The sequence below is a fragment of the Ostrea edulis genome, chromosome 3 (assembly GCF_947568905.1).
Source record: "Ostrea edulis chromosome 3, xbOstEdul1.1, whole genome shotgun sequence".
Classification (NCBI taxonomy): domain Eukaryota; kingdom Metazoa; phylum Mollusca; class Bivalvia; order Ostreida; family Ostreidae; genus Ostrea; species Ostrea edulis.
Window position 1 is genome coordinate 80,135,916 of NC_079166.1, and position 22,548 is coordinate 80,158,463.

The 22,548-nt window shown below is 33.8% G+C and overlaps 1 protein-coding gene across 3 annotated transcripts in view; it reads right to left on the minus strand.

Moving 5' to 3' along the window:
• Window positions 1-1,592: 1,592 nt before the first annotated feature.
• Window positions 1,593-22,548, minus strand: part of LOC125673075 (uncharacterized) — a 74,528-nt gene continuing 53,572 nt past the window's right edge. Inside the window, exons 7-14 of one of the 3 annotated variants that reach the window (XM_048909344.2) lie at window positions 20,305-20,559; window positions 19,419-19,631; window positions 18,107-18,204; window positions 10,618-11,817; window positions 10,479-10,500; window positions 10,047-10,274; window positions 3,584-3,831; window positions 1,593-3,027 (exon numbers count right to left, since the gene is read on the minus strand). In XM_048909344.2, the coding sequence (XP_048765301.2) occupies window positions 2,962-3,027; window positions 3,584-3,831; window positions 10,047-10,274; window positions 10,479-10,500; window positions 10,618-11,817; window positions 18,107-18,204; window positions 19,419-19,631; window positions 20,305-20,559 (2,330 nt within the window). In that variant the 3' untranslated portion in view covers window positions 1,593-2,961. Of the gene's footprint in view, window positions 3,028-3,583; window positions 3,832-4,986; window positions 5,183-10,046; window positions 10,275-10,478; window positions 10,501-10,617; window positions 11,818-18,106; window positions 18,205-19,418; window positions 19,632-20,304; window positions 20,560-22,548 lie in introns of those variants that run through there. The other 2 variants (XM_048909345.2, XR_007369265.2) reach the window with 2 other exon arrangements.

Sequence of the window (22,548 nt, forward strand, 5' to 3'; positions counted from 1 at the left end):
TCACGACTCCCTCTCCTCAGAATTTACGTTTCTTTTATATTGTGCTTTTTAGGTCACCTGAGTAAACTCAGGTGACCTATTGCAATTGGTTTTCGTCCGTCATCGTGCGTCGTGCGTTAACAATTGAACATTTTTAACTTCTTAATAACTACCAGTCCATTTTTTTTAAATTTGGTATGAAGCAGCATTGTGACTAGGGGGACATAAATTGTAAATTGCAGGACTCCAGCAACCCATGGGCCCTAGGGACGGGGCAAAAACTTACGAAAATTTACCAATTTTCAAAAATCTTCTTCTCAAGAACCACACAGATGTAAGAAAAACTAAATGCATAGTAATATAGAGGAGGAAGCCTTCTACCAAAATTGTAAATTTCATGATCCCCGGGCAAGGGGTTCTGGCCCTAGGGCGGGGCCAAACTTGTTATATAGTGTTTATGTGTAAAACACTTAAACAACATCTTTAGTGCTATTGATACTAAATTGAAAATAAATAGATATTTAGAAAGAGCAGGTAGTCCTTTACCAAAATTGTAAATTTGATGATCCCAGGGGTAGAGGTTTTGGTATCAGGGTGGGGCCAAAATGGTCAGTTACTAAATGTGTGAACAATAAACATTTTTAACTTCTTGATGACTATCATTTCAAATATTTTCAAATTTGGTATGAAAAATATTTTGTAACAAAGGGAACATAAAATGTAAATTTCAGGATTCCTGCACCAGCACCCCTGGAACCTTAGGGACAGGGCAAAAACTGGCCAAAAATGACAATTTTTCAAAAATCTTCTTCTCAAGAACCACACACATGTAAGAAAAACTAAATGCATAGTAATGTTGAGGAGGAACGCCTGTACCGAAATTGTAAATTTCATGATCTCCGGGGTAGGGGTTATGACCCCAGGGCGGGCCAAATTTGTTACATAGTGTTTATGTGTAAAACACTTAAATAACATTTTCTTCAGTGCTTTTGATACTAAATTGAAACTAGATAGATAGAGCAGGTAGTCCTTTACCAAAATTGTAGAATTGAATTTCCCCAGAGTAAGGGTTTTGACCCCAGGGTGGGGCCAAACTTAGTATATATAGTATTTATGTGTTAGTTTGCTGATAATGTATAAAATCTAAATGCATACTTAGGAATAGCAGAAAAGGATGTACAAAAAAATGGTGAATTTCACAATCCAGCTGGGTTATGAATTTAGGATGAGTCCAAATTAGTCATATATTTTGATGTTTTAATGCTAATATACCTATTTATTTGAAACCTATCATTAATGTATGCACTTTGAGGGCAGTGAAGTTTTAAGAAAACATCTTGTTTTATACTGTTGCTGAACATTAGAATTTAGCTTAGATATTCAGAACAGGATTTTTTTCTAGATTTCATAGCCCATGGAAGTAGTGATACTTTTTCACTAGTATTTAGGTGACCGATAAGGCCTGTGGGCCTCTTGTTATTATTTAAAGCAATGGTGGATTTAAGGGGGCGCAGCTGGCGCCCCATCTTATTTTGTTTAGAAACATGTGAACAATAAAAGAATCAACAATTTCTTCCACTTTAAATTAATAAATAAATGACAAAATCTATTGATTTATGGAATCACTTTTATTGGAAGAATTTACATTTTCCCCAAAACCTTTTAAAATTTGCATCATTTGATTAATTGCACCATATGAAAAATGACAGAAACTTATAAAAATGACTATACAGGAGACATATTTCTAGCTGTATAAAATCTGCAATATTTAGGACCTTTTGGGGGTCTCACCCCCTAGGTTACCACAAGGCCTTCAACCTGGACCCACCGAATGCGCCCCTCCCCCCCCCACCCCCTGTCTCATAAAGTTTGCCCCTAACCGCGATTCCTTGATCCGCCCCTTTAAAGTGTAGGTGTATAAACAAACATTGCAATATTACACTTGTCCTATAGTAATTTATGTATATAATCACCCTCCTGATGAAGTAAAGAATAACACAACATTTCCCTAGAAAATCTTCCACTATTTCGAAGTAAAGATAATACAGCTAATAACAATATTATGAGATTTCATGAAATCATATTTGATTACATATGTACATCTTTATTATGATCAGATGATAAAACCGAATAACATTTGTCTATTGTCATGGGTTTTGTTGTAGTCATGATCTGTATTTCCCAGAATCTTACAGCATATATGTATACTCGACTTGGCTATGATTAAATTTCCTTGTCGAATATTTCTATCTCTCTTTAATTTTCTATGCAATAATTCTCATTATTGTCCTTCTTGTGAAATATTAGTTAATGCCGAACATACGTTTTCACAAAATAGAAAATGACACTTACAAGCTGACATTTCATTTGTACTTGCTGTATATAGAGCTGCACATACAACATACACTACGTGTGTAATGCGACTGTGTAATCATACATCTAAATAATATACTGTATAGCAGATTAATAACACGGTCAGCAAAAATCGCGATTTTTTTTATTTAGCAACAAATCGCGGTCGGTTTAATTCGCGGAAAAACAAAGCTTATTATCCTGAACCCAATTTCGTATCAATATGAAATATTAATTCACTAAATGTTAAATTCGCGGAAATTTTGTTTCAGCGAATATAGCAAAAATTAACTCCGCGATTTCATTTCCTGCTATACAGTAGTTCATACATATCTTTTCAAACACATGTGTGTCTATGTTTAGCGGTTATTTTACATACATAATGTTCAGTAAATTCATATATATAATATTTAACTATTTTCATCAATCAGCACATGCATATGTATACATGTATGACTTTATGTTCATATCATGGTAAAATAACCTGCATGTATAGTATTTCCCGACAAAATGAGAGGCACATCTCATTAAAGAAACGCATACAATTGATGTGCACACACTGTTACCACGGAAATTCTTTCAAGAATCCAAACTCATGATTCTGAACTGCATATTTGATCATGTGTGCTCTTATCGTTGTTGTCTCAGTGTCATGATGTCTTTCTTCAGAGAATCATTACTCAGTCTTAGTATTGCCTGTAGAAACAAAAAAAAAAAATAATAAAAAATCATGTGATTGTGAAAAAGGGAAAATACATGTACATCTGCATTAAACAGTGATATGTCTCAAACCTTTAAAATATACAAAAATTAGAGGACAAACACAGACCCCTGCACACACACACCAGGTGTGGGATAAGGTGTTTAAGAGGAGTAAACATGTTCTTTTCATCGGCGATATCTACCTCGTGTTCTACACGTATATCTTCATCAAGTAAACATAATTATACGTATTCAAAATTGGTATGCTTTGACACTGCTATGGTATGAGCGGAGCTCGAACTTACGACCCCCTGGTTATAAAACTAATGCTCTACCACTGAGATACCACGACCGGTCATTATTTGAATCATTGTTTAAATATAAGCAATACGAACTATTTGATAAATCGAACAATTTTGATGGTAGGTAATATGGATTTAAAAGGATGAACGGCAACTTTAAATAAAAGGAAAACGATCCGATAATCCAAATATTGAAATCAAGGGTGTTTTCTTTAAACATTCACTGTAAAACTCCATACATTCCTCACCTGAGATAGGTCCTCCCATTTGAGTTTAAAGTCATCCTTCTCCATGACTCTGGTTGTCGGTGTTTTATGGTCCACCTCATTCCTGTAGAACCGGATTCTCTCCACGTCATCCGTAGGAAGTTTATCTCCAATGTCGGGTTTCTTCCCCCAGCCCTTGGTCGGTTCTGGAAGATATGGTCCGAAGTTCCTCAACAATGTATACATCAGGGTCACATCAAAGGCAGCTGAGGAGGACTTCGATCCATCAGCTAAAATCAAAACATAAGAAGCACATGTATCAGCTTCGGAGACGTTTTTTTTCACGAGACAATATTTCTGAGCTAAGACTATGGAGCGGCAAATTCCAAAACAAGTTGATTTTATTTGAATCGAAAAAGGCATATATCATATTGAAATTCTACAAACACTCCTACCTTATTTGAAACATGAGACTAGTAACATGATTGCTAACACTTAAAAGTTAGATTAACGGCTATCGATGACTTTTTTAGTTAATAAAAACTAAATCATTTCGACAGAGACGTATACTGTCTTTACTCTCTCCTCTTTATTGTAGTCTGGGACGCATCTTTGAAGCTGTCGATTTACGTTGACTTATCACACAGTAATTGGTATATGCTAGGTTTCTAAAGCATACGTCCTTTTCAATTTGATATATGAGAGATCATTTCATCGTTCGGCGACGAAAATAGTCTAATTAAAAACGTAATCTGGAAGAACCCCTCTGATTTAATACGAAACCATCGCAGTGGTATGTACATCATGTGGGTTCACAATATAGATGTACATCAATACAAAAGTAAAACGGCAAAGAAAAAGAAACAGTCATGTTGATACCGGTACATTTTGGGAACTCCTAGAATCAATTTGCATGGCGCTTACAATATGACAGACAGAGAGGCATGGAGCCCATTTCGTTCACTAACCCTAAGGGAAAATAGAATCACTAACTATGTAATACGCTTTTGGTTTGACCCAACGCAGGGAGCACATTATAAACTTATTTTGTCTTTTATATTAGGATTGCTCTGTCACAGAAGATCATTTATATGCTCATGTGAATATAGTTCATAAATAGCATTCATGTTACTTAGAATGAAGAAAAGTCTAATTGTTCATTCAATTATGAATTACATGTGTGAAATGTAAAGTTTTTATATGCTTCCTTGTAAAGATTATGCAGTTCATAGCTTTAACAAACCATGACCAGATAATTGACATTTGAAGAAGTAACTACTAGGAATACAGCAAACTTGATTAAAAGAAAATGAGCATCATAAAATCGCACGTCTTAAACGAGAGGGTGGTCGATATTTTACAGTTAAAAGAGGATGTTTCTTATTTGGAATATTTATTTTGTATATTGTTTTATTCATGCGAGAATTTTTCATTCATGTAGATACCTCATCCTCTTCAGATGAAATGTTAGAAATTTTAATTAGTACATGGCACGCGGGGCAGTAACAGTGGTGGTCCCTTACTGCACATGTATCATATCCCACGAACTTCCGCCAAAGTGCATTTGCTTAAAAACCAAACTCTTCCTGTTAGGCATTATGGGATAGCGATTTCTTAGGCAGCGTATACTGTGTGGCGTCACTGTAGAATGACGAAAAAACGTAACGTTAAACGTAAATATACTTTCAAAACAAGAACGTAAACATCAAGTTCATTACTATACATAATAATTTGAACAGGCTCCCTACTTTTTAATGATCTTTTGATCATATTATGTTTAGGATAAAATCCATACTTTTATTTTAATGATCTTAATGTTGATATCTTCAAACTTTTATCTACAAACTACTTCTTTAGTTTTATTTGCCTGCGTGATAATCGCGGACTTACAATATACAAATCTGTATATTGTGCTGCGTCACATAGGAGAGGTCTATTCGTAGGTGACGTAATGAGGTATCGACGGGGAGTTTGTCATATCCCATAGACCCGAGGAAACAGTCACTACCTATGTTAAACGTCTTAGGATTAATTCGGCGCCGGACTTTGCGATTGTTAAACTAATGTCCTAACACATATGTCAAATAAGAAACGAATGGGATTATCCATGCAAAAAGTGAATCAGTCAATCAGATCAGGGCTGATTTGAAAGTCACAATGTAATATGAATATCACATTCGCTATATATTGTATATTTTAAAAAAAAAATGAAGAGTGATTTGATATCATAAAGGAATAATATATATATATATATATATATATATATATATATATATAGTGTATATATATATATATATATGTATATATATATATATATATATATATATATATATATATATATATATATATATATCAATTTGGCAAGTATTTAACAAGTATTATTTTTTCATGTAAACAGGAGCATGAAAGGTGAACATAACGAAGAGTGATCAATCTCATAACTCCTATAAGTAATACAAAATTGATGGTTGGGCAAACACGGACCCCTGGACACACCAGAGGTGGGAGCATGTGCCTAGGAGGAGTACGCATCCCCTGACGACCGGTCACACCCGCCATGAGCCACATATCCGGATCAGGTAAACGTAATTATCAGTAGTCAAAATCAGTGTGCCAATAATGGCCTAACAATCGGTATGAAATACAGGAGACAGCATTTGACATAATAATAGGTTGTATTGACGAACTACAGTTAAACTCTGATATAGCGAATTTCTTGGGACCCTCTATAAAAATTCGCTATAAGCGTAATTCGCTATACGTTTATAGCGAATTCATAATTAAAATATAACGAATTCGTTCTAAAACTGATTTGTTCTACATGTATAACAGTTATATAAGAAAGTAGCAATCGATGTACTTGCGTTTGCATTGTCTTTAAGAAAAATAAAGCCTATATATTTTTGAGAAGAAATATTTTTATACAAAAAATATACACATTGATTCATATATGATAATTTATCTTGATGGATTAATAAGTCATGCAAGAACATGTCGAGAGAGAAATGTCAACACAATTTTGCGCAATACATACATGTACAGTATATTGTAATTGTCATTTACTTGATGTTTTACACAAATAAAGGAGTGTACGATAAAGTAAATGCAATCAAACTTCAAATTTAATTAACGAGAATAGTAAACAATACCGACAACATATTTCCTAAACGTATGTGTAAGTATTGTTTTGCGTTAACAACCTTTTTTCAACAAAAAACAAAAAACAAAAAAAAAACAAAAAAAAACAAAAAAACAAAAAAAAACAAACGGAAATTTTGTTTTAAGTGCGAATCCTTTATGTCAATGAAAAACGATTGTTAAAAATCACAAAGAGTTAAAAATGAAAAAAATGAATTTGTTATAAAAGGTGATTTTTACGTTCAGTTTTAATTCAAGGGTAATAGGAATTTATTTCGCTATATCTGTAAATTCGCTATATCCGTGTTCGTTATAGACGCAGATTTTTATGTAGAATATATAAAGAATTTGGCGGGGAAATCGTTTTCACTTTGCTATAGCCGTAATTTCGCTATATCCGTGTTCGCGATATTCGAGTTTTACTGTATATCGTTATAACGACCATAGAATTTGCGAAATACTGACTTAAATCGATACTGTTGAAACCACTATACCATCAACTTGTTTGTCAGTAGCTTGCTTCAATTTAAAGACTGACTATACACAGAAAAAAGATACTGCGTATCGAATCAGTTGGGATATATAAACACCATATGCAGGTGATAATGGAATATTGCTACATAAATATGGGAATTTGACGATGGAGAAGCTGAAATCATTCCGTTTATCATCCAGTTGAGTTATCAGTTTGCCGTTAATGTCTACTTTCAATAAAATATCTAAGTATGAAGCAGAGGTGGACGACTCGGTGGTGTCTTTTATTTCGAGCTCACAGGGATAAATCGAATCGACATATGAATGAAAGTCATTCTTATTAATAAACAAAACGTCGTCGATATATCTAAATGTCGAATTGAAAGTCACAGCAAGAGAATTTTTCTTCTCACGTAGAAGTTTTTGAATAAATTCTGCTTTTTATGTAGAAACAGGTCAGCTAACAAAAGAGGATGATTCGTTTACATGGGACTTCCAACAGACTTTTAGAAGACCTGATCACCAAATACCACGGATATATTGTCAATGAGTAACTCTAGCATATTTTTATTTCAGCTTCATAGTACTTGTGCGTGGAATCAGAGTGATATATATATATACAGGAGTTCTGAGATTGATCACTATTCGTTATCTTCACATTTGAGACCCCCTTTTTTACTTGTCGGTAGTAAATAACATCACAATATTATGACATTTTCCTCGAGATTTAACTAGAGGAACCGCTACGTTGTTAGATACCTTTTCATTATGACGTAATGTAAAACTTATACGGTACCGATTTTGAGGCACCAGATGAACATTTCGACAAATAATGTCTCTTCAGTGATGCTCAACCGAATTTTTTGAAATCCGATATAACAATGAAGTTTTAGAGCTATTATAGGAAAAAACAGTGTGCCAAAAAGTGGGGTCAAATTTGTCTAAGGATAAGAGCTATGAGTGAGGGAGATAATCCTTAATCTTGAAATGAATTTCTAAAATTTATCACAGCCGTTTTTTTTTCAAGACGTAATATAATAATACTAATCCCTCGTTTGGAAATCGTACTTACACTCCAACTGCCTTTTCAAAAGATAAAATTCGTCAAAATCATGCTTCAGTTTTAAACACTTTTAATATTCCAGTCAATGGGATAGATGAATGAGTTACCGTACCTATACTGGATTCACAAAAAACATTAGAAAGATACACTGATGGATGCAGTAAATGTTCTACCAAGCCTACATCGTTAGAGCTGCGAAGGAAAACATTCAAACGTACTGCAACACAATATATGTTAGAAGAGGTGTAAATCAAATGTGAATTCTAAAACATTAGAAAAAAAACGTTTAGCATTTGGAATCGCAAAAACTTTTCTCAAATCAACAATGTCAAAATATACGAGTTTATGTTGATATATATATATATATGTGTGTATATATATATATATATATATATATATATATATATATATATATATATACAAAGCACTAAAATGACCAACGACACGAACAACGAGATTGTCAAATTTTCGGGACGACCCGTCCCTTCTTCAGGACAAACGAAAACAATTACATAATCAACAAGTTTTTTCTTTTCGGACATTTTGGATCAGCTCTTTGGACGAATAAGACATGTCCTAATTCGCTCCACTTTTAACATCGATTGGCAAGCCTAAAGACCAAAAACATGTAGTCTGCGTTGTAAATACGTTTGTAGATTAGTGTAGTTGTAGTGCTAGATGTATTTATATGTAGTTTTTGTTATTATGCTCTGTTGATATTGACCACATTATGTAATTGTTTTCGTTTGTCCTTAAGATGGGACGGGTCGTCCCGAAAATTTGACAATCTCGTTGTTCGTGTCGTTGGTCATTTTAGTACTTTGTATAATTTTTGGTATTTGACCTTGTATCCATGTTGTGGATCCGACACTTTGAGGTATCGGGTGTTGCTTTTATATATATATATATATATATATATATATATATATATATATATATATATATATGTGTGTGTGTGTGTGTGTGTGTGTGTGTGTGTGTGGCAATATACTACTATAAATCAACTCAGGACAAATACAAATATTGAGCAGATTACTCCCATTGGTCAACATGCCTTATACTTTCATCATAGGTCTCAAAATGCTATACATCAATTAATTCTGGATATAATAATACTGTTTATCTTTATCATTTGCATACGGTGTCCATGTCTATGAATTACTTCAATACGCGAGAGTTTGTTTCGCTTTATTTTTATTTTTATCTAGAGAGACTACAGCCAATACAACCTTGTATTGTATAAACTGCTGTCTGACATGTTTCACACTAATTGTTAGGTCCTTCTTTACTGATTTTGACTACAGATTATTTCGTATACCTGATCAAGATATAAGACTCACGGCAGGTGTGACCAATAGACAAGGGATGCATATTTATCTTAGGCACCTGATCCAACCTTTCGTATATCCGGGGGTATTGTTTGTCCAACTCTTAATTTTGCATTCGATTTAAGAATTATGAATTAATCACTGTTAATAGTTTTCACCATTTGCTCTATCTGATAAAGTGTTCTAAAGATATATTATCTACAGAATGAATTCAGTTATGACATTGTGAGATTCAAAATGAAACGGGGTCAGATTACCAGTAGGAGTGATCTACTCAACATAGTTCTTTGTTCAGGGTAGATTGACCATTATTAAAAAACTTGGACTTTGTGACTTCAAACGCATATACTTTTCAGGAAAAATCAGGAGTTAAAATGTTTGTCAATCAAACGGTCTATAGTTATTGAGTGGACAACAGTATACCAACTGGCAGGTGCAAAACCAATAAGTCCCCTTTCAAAGGTAAGCTTAAGTAAGAGAACAAAACTGATGGTTTGGATACCTGGAAATAAGACATTGAATTGATCTGCATTAAGCTTGGATTGTAGATTACGCTTGTTCTTGTTGAGTACAATGGATAGGTTCATTGGTGGAAATATGACGTCAAAGTAAACTTGGAGTGCGTCTCGTCCAATCTTTGTGAGTTCGTCAAAAGTCTTGAAATTGAATTTCCTTAACTCCGGCTCGGACAGATTAATGCACTCATCTTGGTCAATAAGACCATCCAAATCTAAATCCAAACAATTATCAAACACTTTGAATTTGATCGGCTTACTCTACATGTCAGTTGAAGCTAAAATTATATACTTTGAAATGTTTATTTGTGAACACATTGTATATTTAATCCCTATCTAAAACTGGTTACTCATTAACAAAATGTGTATCTGATCACTATCTTAGATCTAAAGCAGGGACGAAAGAAAAAGCAACTCACTTGTTACCTCGGCTAGGACATCCTATCAAAAGGAAGAGTAGCATTATAAACTGAATATGATGTACATGGATTATATTTTCTTTCTTAATTTACATCTCAAATAAAGGATAAATTGTGAACCACTCATTGATGAAGATACCTGCTTCCAATAGACCAAAAGAGCGGATTCCCTGAGGATATGATGATTAATCAGTCCGTGTTTTGGGCAAGTAATTTTTCCTTTCCCATGAATTTCTCTCTCTTCAACAAAACAGTCATCTTGTTCACGAAACACTTCCTGCTCTGAACACTGATATCCTACAGTGTACATGATTTTCGTGTGAAAGTTTCTGGTCAGACCATTCAGTAACCTTTCAATATTGTCACGGATTTCTAGAGTGACATCTTTCCTGATTAAATCTTTGTTGGGTTGAAAAACCTGAAGCTGAATTGAATAATTGTTCACAGCGAGAGCTATTACATGTCGTTTATAGACAAAACAAGCTACGCTTTTATACAAACGAGGCCCATTGTCTTTCAAAACTTCCCATTCTCCATTGGTTTTCGTCAAACAAGCAACGATCAGACGGAAATAAAAGAAATATGGCAAGAAGTGAAATCGAAAGACCAATACCGATGTTTTATTTTGGATAGACTTAAAACAATTCTCTTCCTGCATACCAAAGGTCAGCTTGTTCATACAGGGGATATAATGTGCGTAGGTACCAACAGCGATGAGACCAAGTCGTTGCATGTATTGCAACAAGCTAGCTTTGTATTGATTCCTTTCCCAGTAGTCTTCTCCAAATTCAGGTCTTCTCCAAATGTCGGTCAATAGTCTGTCTAATATATGACCAGTTTTGTAAAAAGAACACCAATCGTGGTTGTTATCAACAATATCCCTGACATGGTTTGGATCGGTTATTATGTTCTTAAAGGAATCGACAAACCACTGGATGTCAATGATGACAGTTTCGGCAAGAGAATCCTCGTCAAAGTGTAGTATAAGGCCTATCTCATGGTAAAACTTCAGAATATCTCTGATTTGTGTGTATTTGTCTTTGTTTTCCCCAAAACAACTTTTCGAGAGTTCTGTAACCGATGTCATTCTTTTTCTCCGTCCTCTGAGTTCTCGGAGTACAACTTCAGACAGTGCCCAGTCTGTAGGAATAGTTTCCCTCCATCTATCTTGTTTAGCAATTGAAACCATACACTTCTCTAGGTCGGATAGCGTGTCCTGGAATGATGAACCATCCGACTTAAAACCTAGAACGAAGCAGCGTTTTCTATCAAGGTGAATCTTTAAGTGCTTGTCGAATTGGAGGTAATCCAGTATGCTGTTGTACAACATGTTGGAGTTCTGCAATAAATAATTCAGACGTTTATGGAAAATCACCGACTACGAAACATTGATTATTTAAATCACAATATGTGCTTATTATGATGCAGACACATTTTCTTTTTTGAATTGTCTTGTTTTTTTGTTGTTGTTGTTTTTTTTTAATAGATTTTAGTGAAATGCTAAATCTGGGTCATCAAGGAACCCCTCGATTTCGTGAAATATTGCCAAACATGTTCTAAATGCAAGTTCACTTGATTTTAGTCTAACTGTACAAAACAAAGAATGTGTGCCAAAATTCAGGTAGGAAGTTAGGGTTGTCGGTTACAATCATTCATATATCAAGTATATCCTAGAACATTAATATGCATATCCTATTCACTAATTAATGCTAAATCATTGGATTCTGTGGGGTCTCAATATTTGTGAAATTCACAAATTTCAACCCACAACGAAACACACGGTTTATATAATGTCTACATGAGGAGAAACTATACTCTCGAATTACATTATAAGGAAGGCAAAACCTCGAGATCCCACGAAATCAATCTTCTTGAATGTAAACAGTTCAACAATAAAATTCCAACTTTTTGAGAAGCAGAATTTATTCAAAAAACGTCTACGTCAGAAGAAAATTAAGGATATCTTCATGTCATCATCACCTTGACATTAAGAGCTTGTCTACGAGAAAACCATGCAAAATGTGATGGAAGCAAGGTTGTCGGATCAACAACATATGTTGAGTGTAATAAAGTAAATCAATATCAAATACTTTGGCATATTTTTTTCGGGGGTGTAGTCATTGGATAGGGATTTGCAGCCATGTTACTAAAAATAGCACTTTTGTTCTGACAAAAGGGTAAAATTATGTATATTTTACCCTTTCTATTTAAAAATTCTAACAGGTTATTGAAAAATGGATTTTTAAAAATGACACAGTTTATAAAACAACTGGATATGCACATTCATATTGTTTAGTGGGAATCTAAAATTTTACATCCGTTTAAGTGCACAAAGGTCACAAATTTGGCACGATTCCAGATTTTGATAAATTGCAGAAAATGATAACTTTTCAATCAACTAGTAGTCAAAAAGTAACGCTTTGATTTATTCAAAATTACTTTCATCTTATAGAGAAGAAGTATATTTACGATATATCAAAAATCTGTCTTTGGACTCTCGATTATAGTAAATATATTAACACTTCAAGTTGGGCATTTTATTCTGGTAGCCACCTAAACCTGTTTGCCATACATGGTCCTTGTTATCTTATTAAGTCTTATATAATTTTATCATTTCACATCAGATGACCAGAAGTATGTATCAATCATTTTTTGTTGCTATGGGTCCTGGTTGCCATGGTGACAAATTGCAAATTTTGAAAAAATAACGTTTCTAAAAAAATAATATGCATCGTATGAATAGTTGTAATTTAACAAAATTGATATTTGTGTACTTTTAAAATGCAATTTTTAAAAAAACAAATTTCATGTCAATTTATATTATGCTATATATAATAAATTCTTTATTTAGACAGGATAGCACGATTAGTACAAATGACTAGTTTACATTGTGGTCCTACAGAGAGTTAAATATATCACAAGCAGTTGGATCATATTTCTTCATAGATTTGCTTTTCCCATGGATACAATAAGGATAAATCTTTTTTCTTTTTTTTTTTAAATCTGACTGGTTATTGAAAACATTCTGAAATAATCAAATTCAATCGCAAATACTAAGCCAGACAGCAATGTAACTTTTGAAAAGTTGTATGAGAGTCACAATATTAATATTCTAAAACAAATAAAATTGTTGCCATAGTAACATTTAAACCAATTTAAAGACTGGTGTGCTTTAAGTTCAAAGGTAAAACTTGTGTGAAGACAGAACTTAATAAATATCCACAGTATAATACCCCAAATCTTTATCTTTTCCTCGGGACAGTTAACACGTCATATGAAGTTGTCAGGTACAATATATTAGATAAAAAGTACTTTGTGGTTAGGAATTTTTAGATGTCATCAAACTTTAACAAATGAAGTACCCAGAAAAAAATTGAACAGCAACCCTTAAACAATTAAATAACATGCTTAATATGTACATATAAACATGAGTTGTCAGATGACTGTATCTCACCGTTTGTTCAAAAAGCTAAAAGTTTTTGAAAAATAGGTCAAAGTCCAAGGTCGACGTTGACAGTTCTGGTAACACAAGAAATGGCATCTATGTTTGAAACATCAAAGATCCATCACTCTTGGTTCAAAAGATATAACCAAGATAAAGTTTTTGAACAGTACGTCAAAGTTCAAGGCAAAGGTCGTTAGGTCAAACCAAAACAAAGGTCTCTTCATGAGGCATCTATATATGTAAAATATCAAAGCCTTATCCCTATTGGTTCAAAAGACAGCCCAGGTTGAAGTTTTTTTTAAAAAAGTAGTTCAAGGTCACAAGGTCGAAAGTCTTGGTACCACATCAAAGGTCTCTTCATGGGGAATCAATAAGGGATATATCAAAACCCTACCCCCTTGGTTTAGAAGATATAAACCAGGTTAAAATGTTTCCTTAAATTGACGCCGACGCCAACACTGGGGTCATTACAATACATGTAGCTCTCCGGATAGTCGTCCCGGTGAGCTAAAAGGAATGTGCATGTTCTTTTCTTGTCTTTCTTTTGTATTATTCTACATTCTAAATCCATGCGAAAGAGTTCGAAGCAGCCATATTCAATACCGGAAATTAATGATTATAAACATTATATTGAGAGGGGTGGTAATGGTAAAATGCTCTTGTTAAAATCATAAAATAGTCAATAATGTTGAATATATCTAAATACAGAAATATTCTTTGCATTCACACTCCACTACCAACACCATTACACGTACAAATGAAATATAGTTTAAATACCAACTGACAGTAATCACATAAATTGCACCGAAGATGAAAGTCAGATAATAATAACGTCCGAATTCGCACAAAAGTAAAGAAGTTCTCTTGTAATATAATTTGTACTGAAATGTATTGTTTATACCTGACCCGGCTGGTATAATCTGTCCTGTCTAAACACATACAGTGTAGCTAGGTGGAGAGGCCCTGTAGTTGGCACTCATCACCAGGGCGGAGGGTGTGGGCGGGTAGCAAATTTTTTATAGAACCCCCAACCTCCCTAAAAATTACTTTTAACACAACCCGAAGCTCAAAATCCTTGATAATGATAATAATGGGGGGGGGGGGGGGTCCAAGGATTTAATTCATCAGTTCAAGCTTCCATTTCAATTGTTTATTGATTGCCATAAAAAAGCAGGGGGGCGGGGGCTGATTTAGCTAAAGAGACCTGATCGAAATAATCTTCGGTTTCCCTGTCAGATAAATGATTTTTCCAAATTTTTTCCCGATCAATTTCTCATGATGAACAAAGTATAGTGACGATCCAAACTCTGCCTGCATCAATGACTTTAAGAAACTACATTAGCATATACATATACGTAATACCATAAGTTTACAATATCTATATATTTGTTGTTGGTAAAATAGAGAAAGGTGTAAATTTTCGCATGTTGAATGGTAACCTATGATTAAGCATCAAGTATGTCATATTGTTACATTGAGCACTGAAGAAGAAAGATACCGAGCAAACTGTTACAGTATACATTCTTTGAGTTCACTTTATGCACTTTTATTTCACACTTTTCTTATTTTGTCCTGTCCTCATTACTTAGTGCATATATGTAAACTAATAACAAATTTTTGTCATCAATCATGATGGTAAATGCATTTTGCAAATTTGGGGAGGGGGGGGGGCTGCACTAGATCCTCACATGCTCCATCTGGACTGACTATAGATGCATATTTTCTTTGATTTCCTCCATATAACATCTAAGCATTCTCGGTTAATGCATGAATTATCAAGGAAAGAACGCTTTCAATTCTTCAATGACAAAATGCCTGACCACTGGCATGGTACTAGTTTGCAGTATAACAGGACGAAGTAGCGGATACTTTTTAAACCCTGTCAATATTTAGAAATTTCTGGATTACATTCACAGATACTGTTATGTATTTCACTGATATCACATAACATGATGTACAAATTCTCAAATCCCATTTCAAGTTGGAATCATAACATTCCATAATATTGCTATCATTTTGTACCTTCTACGTATGAAGAGTGCATCAAAGGGGAGGTAATTCCAGCAACAGGTCTATTTCATTAAAAGACCCCCTTTTTCATATAAAATAGTAGATTACTGGGATTTATTTATTAGAAAATGTTAAATCTATAAATAAAATTAAATTTCCAAACAATTTATGCATCTAATATCACAAATTTTAAATCTTTAATCTTTTAAAAGATAATTTTAAATGCTTAAAAATATTAATTTTTGTCAGTTTTTAAATTTTAATTGTAAACGAACGGCCAAAAGTCCAAAGTACAATTTTTTATATTTTACAGACACTGATTTGATATCAAAGTATTATACACTTTTAAAGAAATTTAAGCGTTACTTTTGCAGCAACACCTATTTCAAAAATGACCATATAACACAAAATGAAAAAAGTTTGGCACAATGCCAAATTACAGGCTCCATGTAATCTCTATATGGACACTTATGATGTCAAACATGATTTCTCCATAAGTGGTTTACATGGAAATATCATAAAAAAAATCCATTCTTTTCATAAGCCTTCAGAATTGATTTGCATTTTTGAAAAAATAAAACCCTAATATTTAAGGATTTTTCTTGTGTTCAAAGACTAATCCACGAGTAAATACAGAATGCGCTGTTACTAAAAATAGAAATGACCTATCAATAAATTGACCTCAAATTATAATTATTCCAACCATATACTCCAATGATATAAATGATTAGAAATGATATTGATGACCACCATTTCCTTCATTTTTATATATTTGCATGGTTTTCTCGTAGACAAGCTCTTAAGATACATCGAGGATGCTTATCTATTAAGAACCTCATCTTCATTCATATGTCGATTTGAATACTGTATAGCTGGGAATTAACTCGCTGTTCGACCTGGGATGCTTACTCCTCCTTGGCACCCGATCCCACCTCTGGCGTGTCCAGGGGTCCGTGTTTGCGCAACTATCTATTTTGTATTGCTTATAGGAATTATGAGAGAACATCGTTCGTTATCTTCACATTTCATTCGCTGAAACAAAAAATTCCGCGAATTTCACATTCATTGAATTAATATTTCATATTAATACGAAATCGGGTTCAAGATATTAAGATTTGTTTTCGGCAAATTAAACCGACCACGATTTGTTGCTAAATGAATGTTAACATGCTATATTCACATGATATACAGATTGTCACAGCGAACTCGAAATAAAACAAACCAAAAGGACTTTAATATATATATGCTTTGTATTTGACAAAGGATTGAAAATTGATATATTTTACATTACATCTTTGAATTACCAAACCTTTTCTAGAAAGAAAATAGATTTGAGAAATCACACATTTTTCATCAAAATAAATTGACCTTCATTAGGCAATGTTTGTATCTAAACTCCAAAAAATTGCATCTAGAGATTTCTTTAGATATTCATGAAAAGGTAAATATAGCAAACAGTGATGAATCTCAGTTCTCCTATTCGGAATACCGACTTTTAAAGAAAGGGACCTTGTGCCCAGGAAGAATAAGCACCTCCTGTCCACAGGCCGCTTTCGCCATGACTCCTACTTGTATATATGTCTTGTTAAAAATGCACTGTGCCAATCGCTTTTATGGGAAGTCACACTCCCAAACATATACAGCATCATTTCGTTTCGCGTTAAGAATGAAGACCATGATATATATCTGAATTTGATTTCTTTTAATTTAGTCTTTGGAATGAACCGGAATACGTTTTCAACAGAATGTTTGAAATATTATTAGACTTTGTTTAGTATCCATGGAACATCTTGGACAGATATACTTATTTAAGTAGTAGCTGAAGGTCTACTATTTCAGGAAATCCTTAATGAATATAAATGTCATAATCTTGCTTTACACTGACACTCATATATGCATTCAACTAAAGTAAGTTCGACTTTTGTATAACAGTAGTGTCATAAATTTAAGAACTTAGTTTATTGGGGTCAAAAGCGGGTCGCTTTAAATTCAAGCTGATTTTGCGTTTTAAAACTGTCTGATCCAATTTCCTTGCCATAAGATTCTTAAACAAAACTTATTTTTGCCAAATCAAAACAACCTTGTTATTCTAAATATTCTGATGAATTTATTTCAGCAATTGAATCAATTTATGTTTATAGTTTCTTGTTAGTTAAAGGAAAGAACAACATACCTGTCCTACGGCTTGGTCTAGATGTGTTCCGACAATAATAACGGGCGCGTCATTGCCACAGTAGGTATGTACTGACTTCAACCAAAACAACAGGTATTCTGTAGAGATAAGAAGGATAAAATAATGTTCCTGAATAAATAGAATACTTGTAAAGCGAACTTATAAATCGGAGGGAGAAACAATTCCTCTAATAAACGTTTATTGTTTTTTTTAAATATGCTTTATAGCATTCGTAATTGTAAAACATCCCTGAACGCGTTTTCAGATATATGTACATGCATGTACACAAACAATTATTTTAAGATATTACCTATGTACAACACAACTATTCTGATAATGGATTGAGCGTATTCTTGTTTTGGCGGTAATTTGTATATCATTCAGATTGATAGAATAAAGATTCCGAATGAAATATAAAAACGTATTGTCATTGACTGATTACTGTGTACATGTATTTAACAAAATCCTCGTCATCGGACATCCCACACAAATCCGGAACACTTGTTGAGAACCGTTTGTTCAAACCGTTCAGCCTTCGTCCTCCTAGATAAAACTGTTCGTTCCTAAACCGTTCAACGTTTTTTTATCCTTGCGTTCCGCTGATGTATAAGTACGTCTCAGAGTCTGTGTTCTAGAAGTATTCTGATAATGAATTTCAACTTGATCATTTTGGTGGTGATTCCATTACTTTGCTATGGATTGACTAAATAGGTCATTCCAGGGTCGGGACAAAATTATAGAAGGCCCAGGGAGTCATACAATCAATATTCGAGCCAAGACACACGTTTTCAACGATTCATTGTGATAGTCTTACGTCTCAGAGCTTAAAACATAGGACTTGAACATGAGAAAACTGAGAGACAAAATGTTAAAATTACGAACGGGGAAACTGATACCATGATACATGTACAATTCATCAAAACATGGCGTATAATGATCTGAACATTCATCAATGATTACTTTGACAACACGTTACGGTATATATAACGATTTATCATTGACGGTTGTATCAAAAGCAAGTGCATGGATAAGAGACTGCAACCATGCATAATGCCTGTGTGTGATTGATGTTCTTTCTGTAAACAGGCTATTTCATGAGGGGATTATTTTCATTTGCTGTGGACGCAATATTTTACTTAGAAATAAGGTTAATTTTGACGGAGATAGTGTACATGTAACATCACAAAATGTGCATTCATAGCAGTCCGACTATTAACAATTACCACAATTAAAATGTTTAGCTTAATACAATATGTATTGTTCTCAGTAGATTATCTGAGGAATAATATGAATACTCTTATACGTCACTTACCGCCATACGACCAGTCAGTAAACATGGTCCCTTCCTGTTCACAGAGTGAGGGGTCAACTTTCTCATCAAATTTCTTAGACATGTTGAGAACAAGAAGATATAAGGCTCTTCTACTTAGGTAGACCTGGTGACACGCGTAATAGGCGCATTGTCCACCAAAGTCCACAACGCTCAAGAGTTGTTTCCCCTCTTTATCTGTGTCAACTGGTAGATCTAATAGAAAACATGACGAGACATACAGATAAGATAGAATTATGGAGGAATGAAAGGTGAAGAAAACGAACAGTGATCAATCTCATAAATCATATAAACAATACAAAGTAGATAGTTGAGCGAACACAGACCCCTGGACACACCAGAGGTGGGATCAGGTGCCTAGGAGGAGTAATCATCCTCTGTCGACCGGTAACACCCACCACAAGGTTCATATCCTGATCAGATAAACGGAGTTATCCGTAGTCAAAATTAGTGTGCCAAGAACGGCCTAACAATCGGTATGAAACACGTCAGACAACATTTGACCCAATGATAGGTTGTATTAACAAACCAGATCATTATAACGACCATAAAATCTGCGAAATGCTGACTTCAGTCGAGATGTTGAAATCCTTGCACCATCAACTTGTCTGTCTGTACCCGACATATAAATGAAAGGTATTATTGTTAATAGACAAAAAGTCGTCGATATATCTAAATGTCGAATTGAAGAATACAGCAAGAATTTTTTTTTTCTCACGTAGACGTTTTTGAATAAAATCTGCTTCATATGAATATAGAAATATGTCACCTAAATATGAGCTAATGTACATACTGCCACATATTTGGTGATGACAAAATTGATAATGCAAAAATACATTATGTAGTTATCTAGACGTCTAATCTATACCCTTTAAACAATCAGATTCCGGAGTAATCTCAAATATGTCTTCATGTACTTCTAGTCCTACTGTAGACTGGACCTGTTTCAATTCGTCCAGACTACGTTTCTGTAGACGTTTAAGCAGAGTAGATTTCCCAGCCCCTGCGCATCCAACTATCATTGCACGAGCTCTGTGGAATGTTTGAGTTCCTTTCTTGACACATTCTGCGTATCTGCTTCGCGCAGCATAATCCCAGTCAAGGATTTCCTGAGGTACTTTCACTGAAAAATAGGGTAAGTATACCACATTAATACACACTTGAGTATATATAGAAAACAATAGTATATCATGATTGTACAATAGGAACACTACATTTATCATTACTTCTCAATTATGTCATTTCAATGACCGATTCCTACACATATACATAGTACAGTATAATTTAGTAACCACCTTTCTAATTGAACATGGAATGATACCCGATTCTCTCACATATCTAGCAGTGGCCCTTCTAATTGGACATGGAATGATACCCGACTCTCTCACATGTCTAGCAGTCGTCATTCTAATTGGACATAGAATGATACCCGACTCTCTCACATGAAGTGCGCTAGTTACTAAGTAGTTAGGGAAACACTCCGTACAACAAATATTGAATTGAATACTAAATTTATAGAATTGAAATATGTTTGATTAAAAGTGAAGTGAGGAATTCGTAATTGTATGATTTGTTTTTCATATGAAACCATAAAATGTAATCATGGCTTAATGTCCATGTATCTGTTTTGATATGCTTTGATTCATGTAATATATTTCCAAGAACATGAAACCATCATTACTGCATGCGAAAGACGTTTTATATACCAAATAAGCATACAGTTTGTATACATTCATTACCTAAGACTACGATGTTAGTTTTCACAATGCAATTAAGCTTAATTAGTATTCAAATATTTAAATATGATGCCGCAAGTAACACCAGTAAAGAACAAAACGTGTTCGTTTTGCATGTAATTTCTAAAAAACAGATTTACTGAGTTTTGTGTTCATTGTTGAGGTTGTGAGATTGATCACTGTTCGTTATCTTCACATTTCAAAGTACAGAGATATCAATCGTAATAACATTATTAGTAATCAAAGCTAAGAAACCTATCATCATGTGGTTTTCAAGCTTTTCATCGTTGGAAAACATGTCAATATTCCTCTTATCGGACTCTGAGTGACCGAGATCACCCCCACCCATATACGAGTATCTCAGTAATATGAAAATAGAATATATATGTCCATGCACTTATTCTACATCATTTGGATATCATTGATTTCTTGCCAAAAACTTCTTTCAAAGATTATTTCGCATATTTTGAAAAGGAATACGTAATGTTAAATTTATAATTGAAGAAGAGAATGTTTTATATCACTGACAGCAATGGTTGGAATAATTGAGAAAACATAATGCAGTCTAACAGATCAAGATTACATCAATACAACCGATAAAAAAAGTGTTAAATGATAGTAAAGAATACAAAATTAAGAGTTGAGCAAACAATAGCTGGGCATACCAGAGATGACATCAGATGTCTATGATGAGCAATCATCCCCTATCAACCATGTTAGCAACCACATGATTTTTTCAAAGGGAAATATTTTCAATTATCATATGTAACGAATCAAATTTTGATATATATCTCACCTTATTGTACTTAAACAATTTGAAATGTAAAATAAATGAATGAAACTTTAAAGCGATTAAAATCTCCTCCAAGAGTCTGGCTCTAGGGCATACATAGGGCATACGTACTCATTGAAGGTGATCGTTTACTACTCCCCATGCCCCAAGCTTACCCGGATAAAGCCTGTGTAAACAAGTTTCCGGTGTGACCAGTTGCCCACTTAAAGTGTTATTTTTCAAATGCAGTTGGCATTATCGTTATATATATATATATATATATATATAAATTATCGTTATATATATATATATATAAGCCTTTAGATAAAGAGCGAATTGTTAGTTCTGTTCATTGTTAATCTACGTAGATTTCTTTTATAAAGTCATTCATATTAACCTTTTTCTAAATAGCAGTTGGCATTATCGTTAGACTTGCTCTAATTAGGGTTTTATATAATAATTGTGTGACTGAAAGACATCCCTACCGATGAGAAATCGTGCACTATAAGCCTTTAGATAAAGAGCGAATCGTTAGTTCTGTTCATTGTTAATCTACGGATATTTCTTCTATAAAGTCATTCATATTAACCTTTTTCTAAATAGC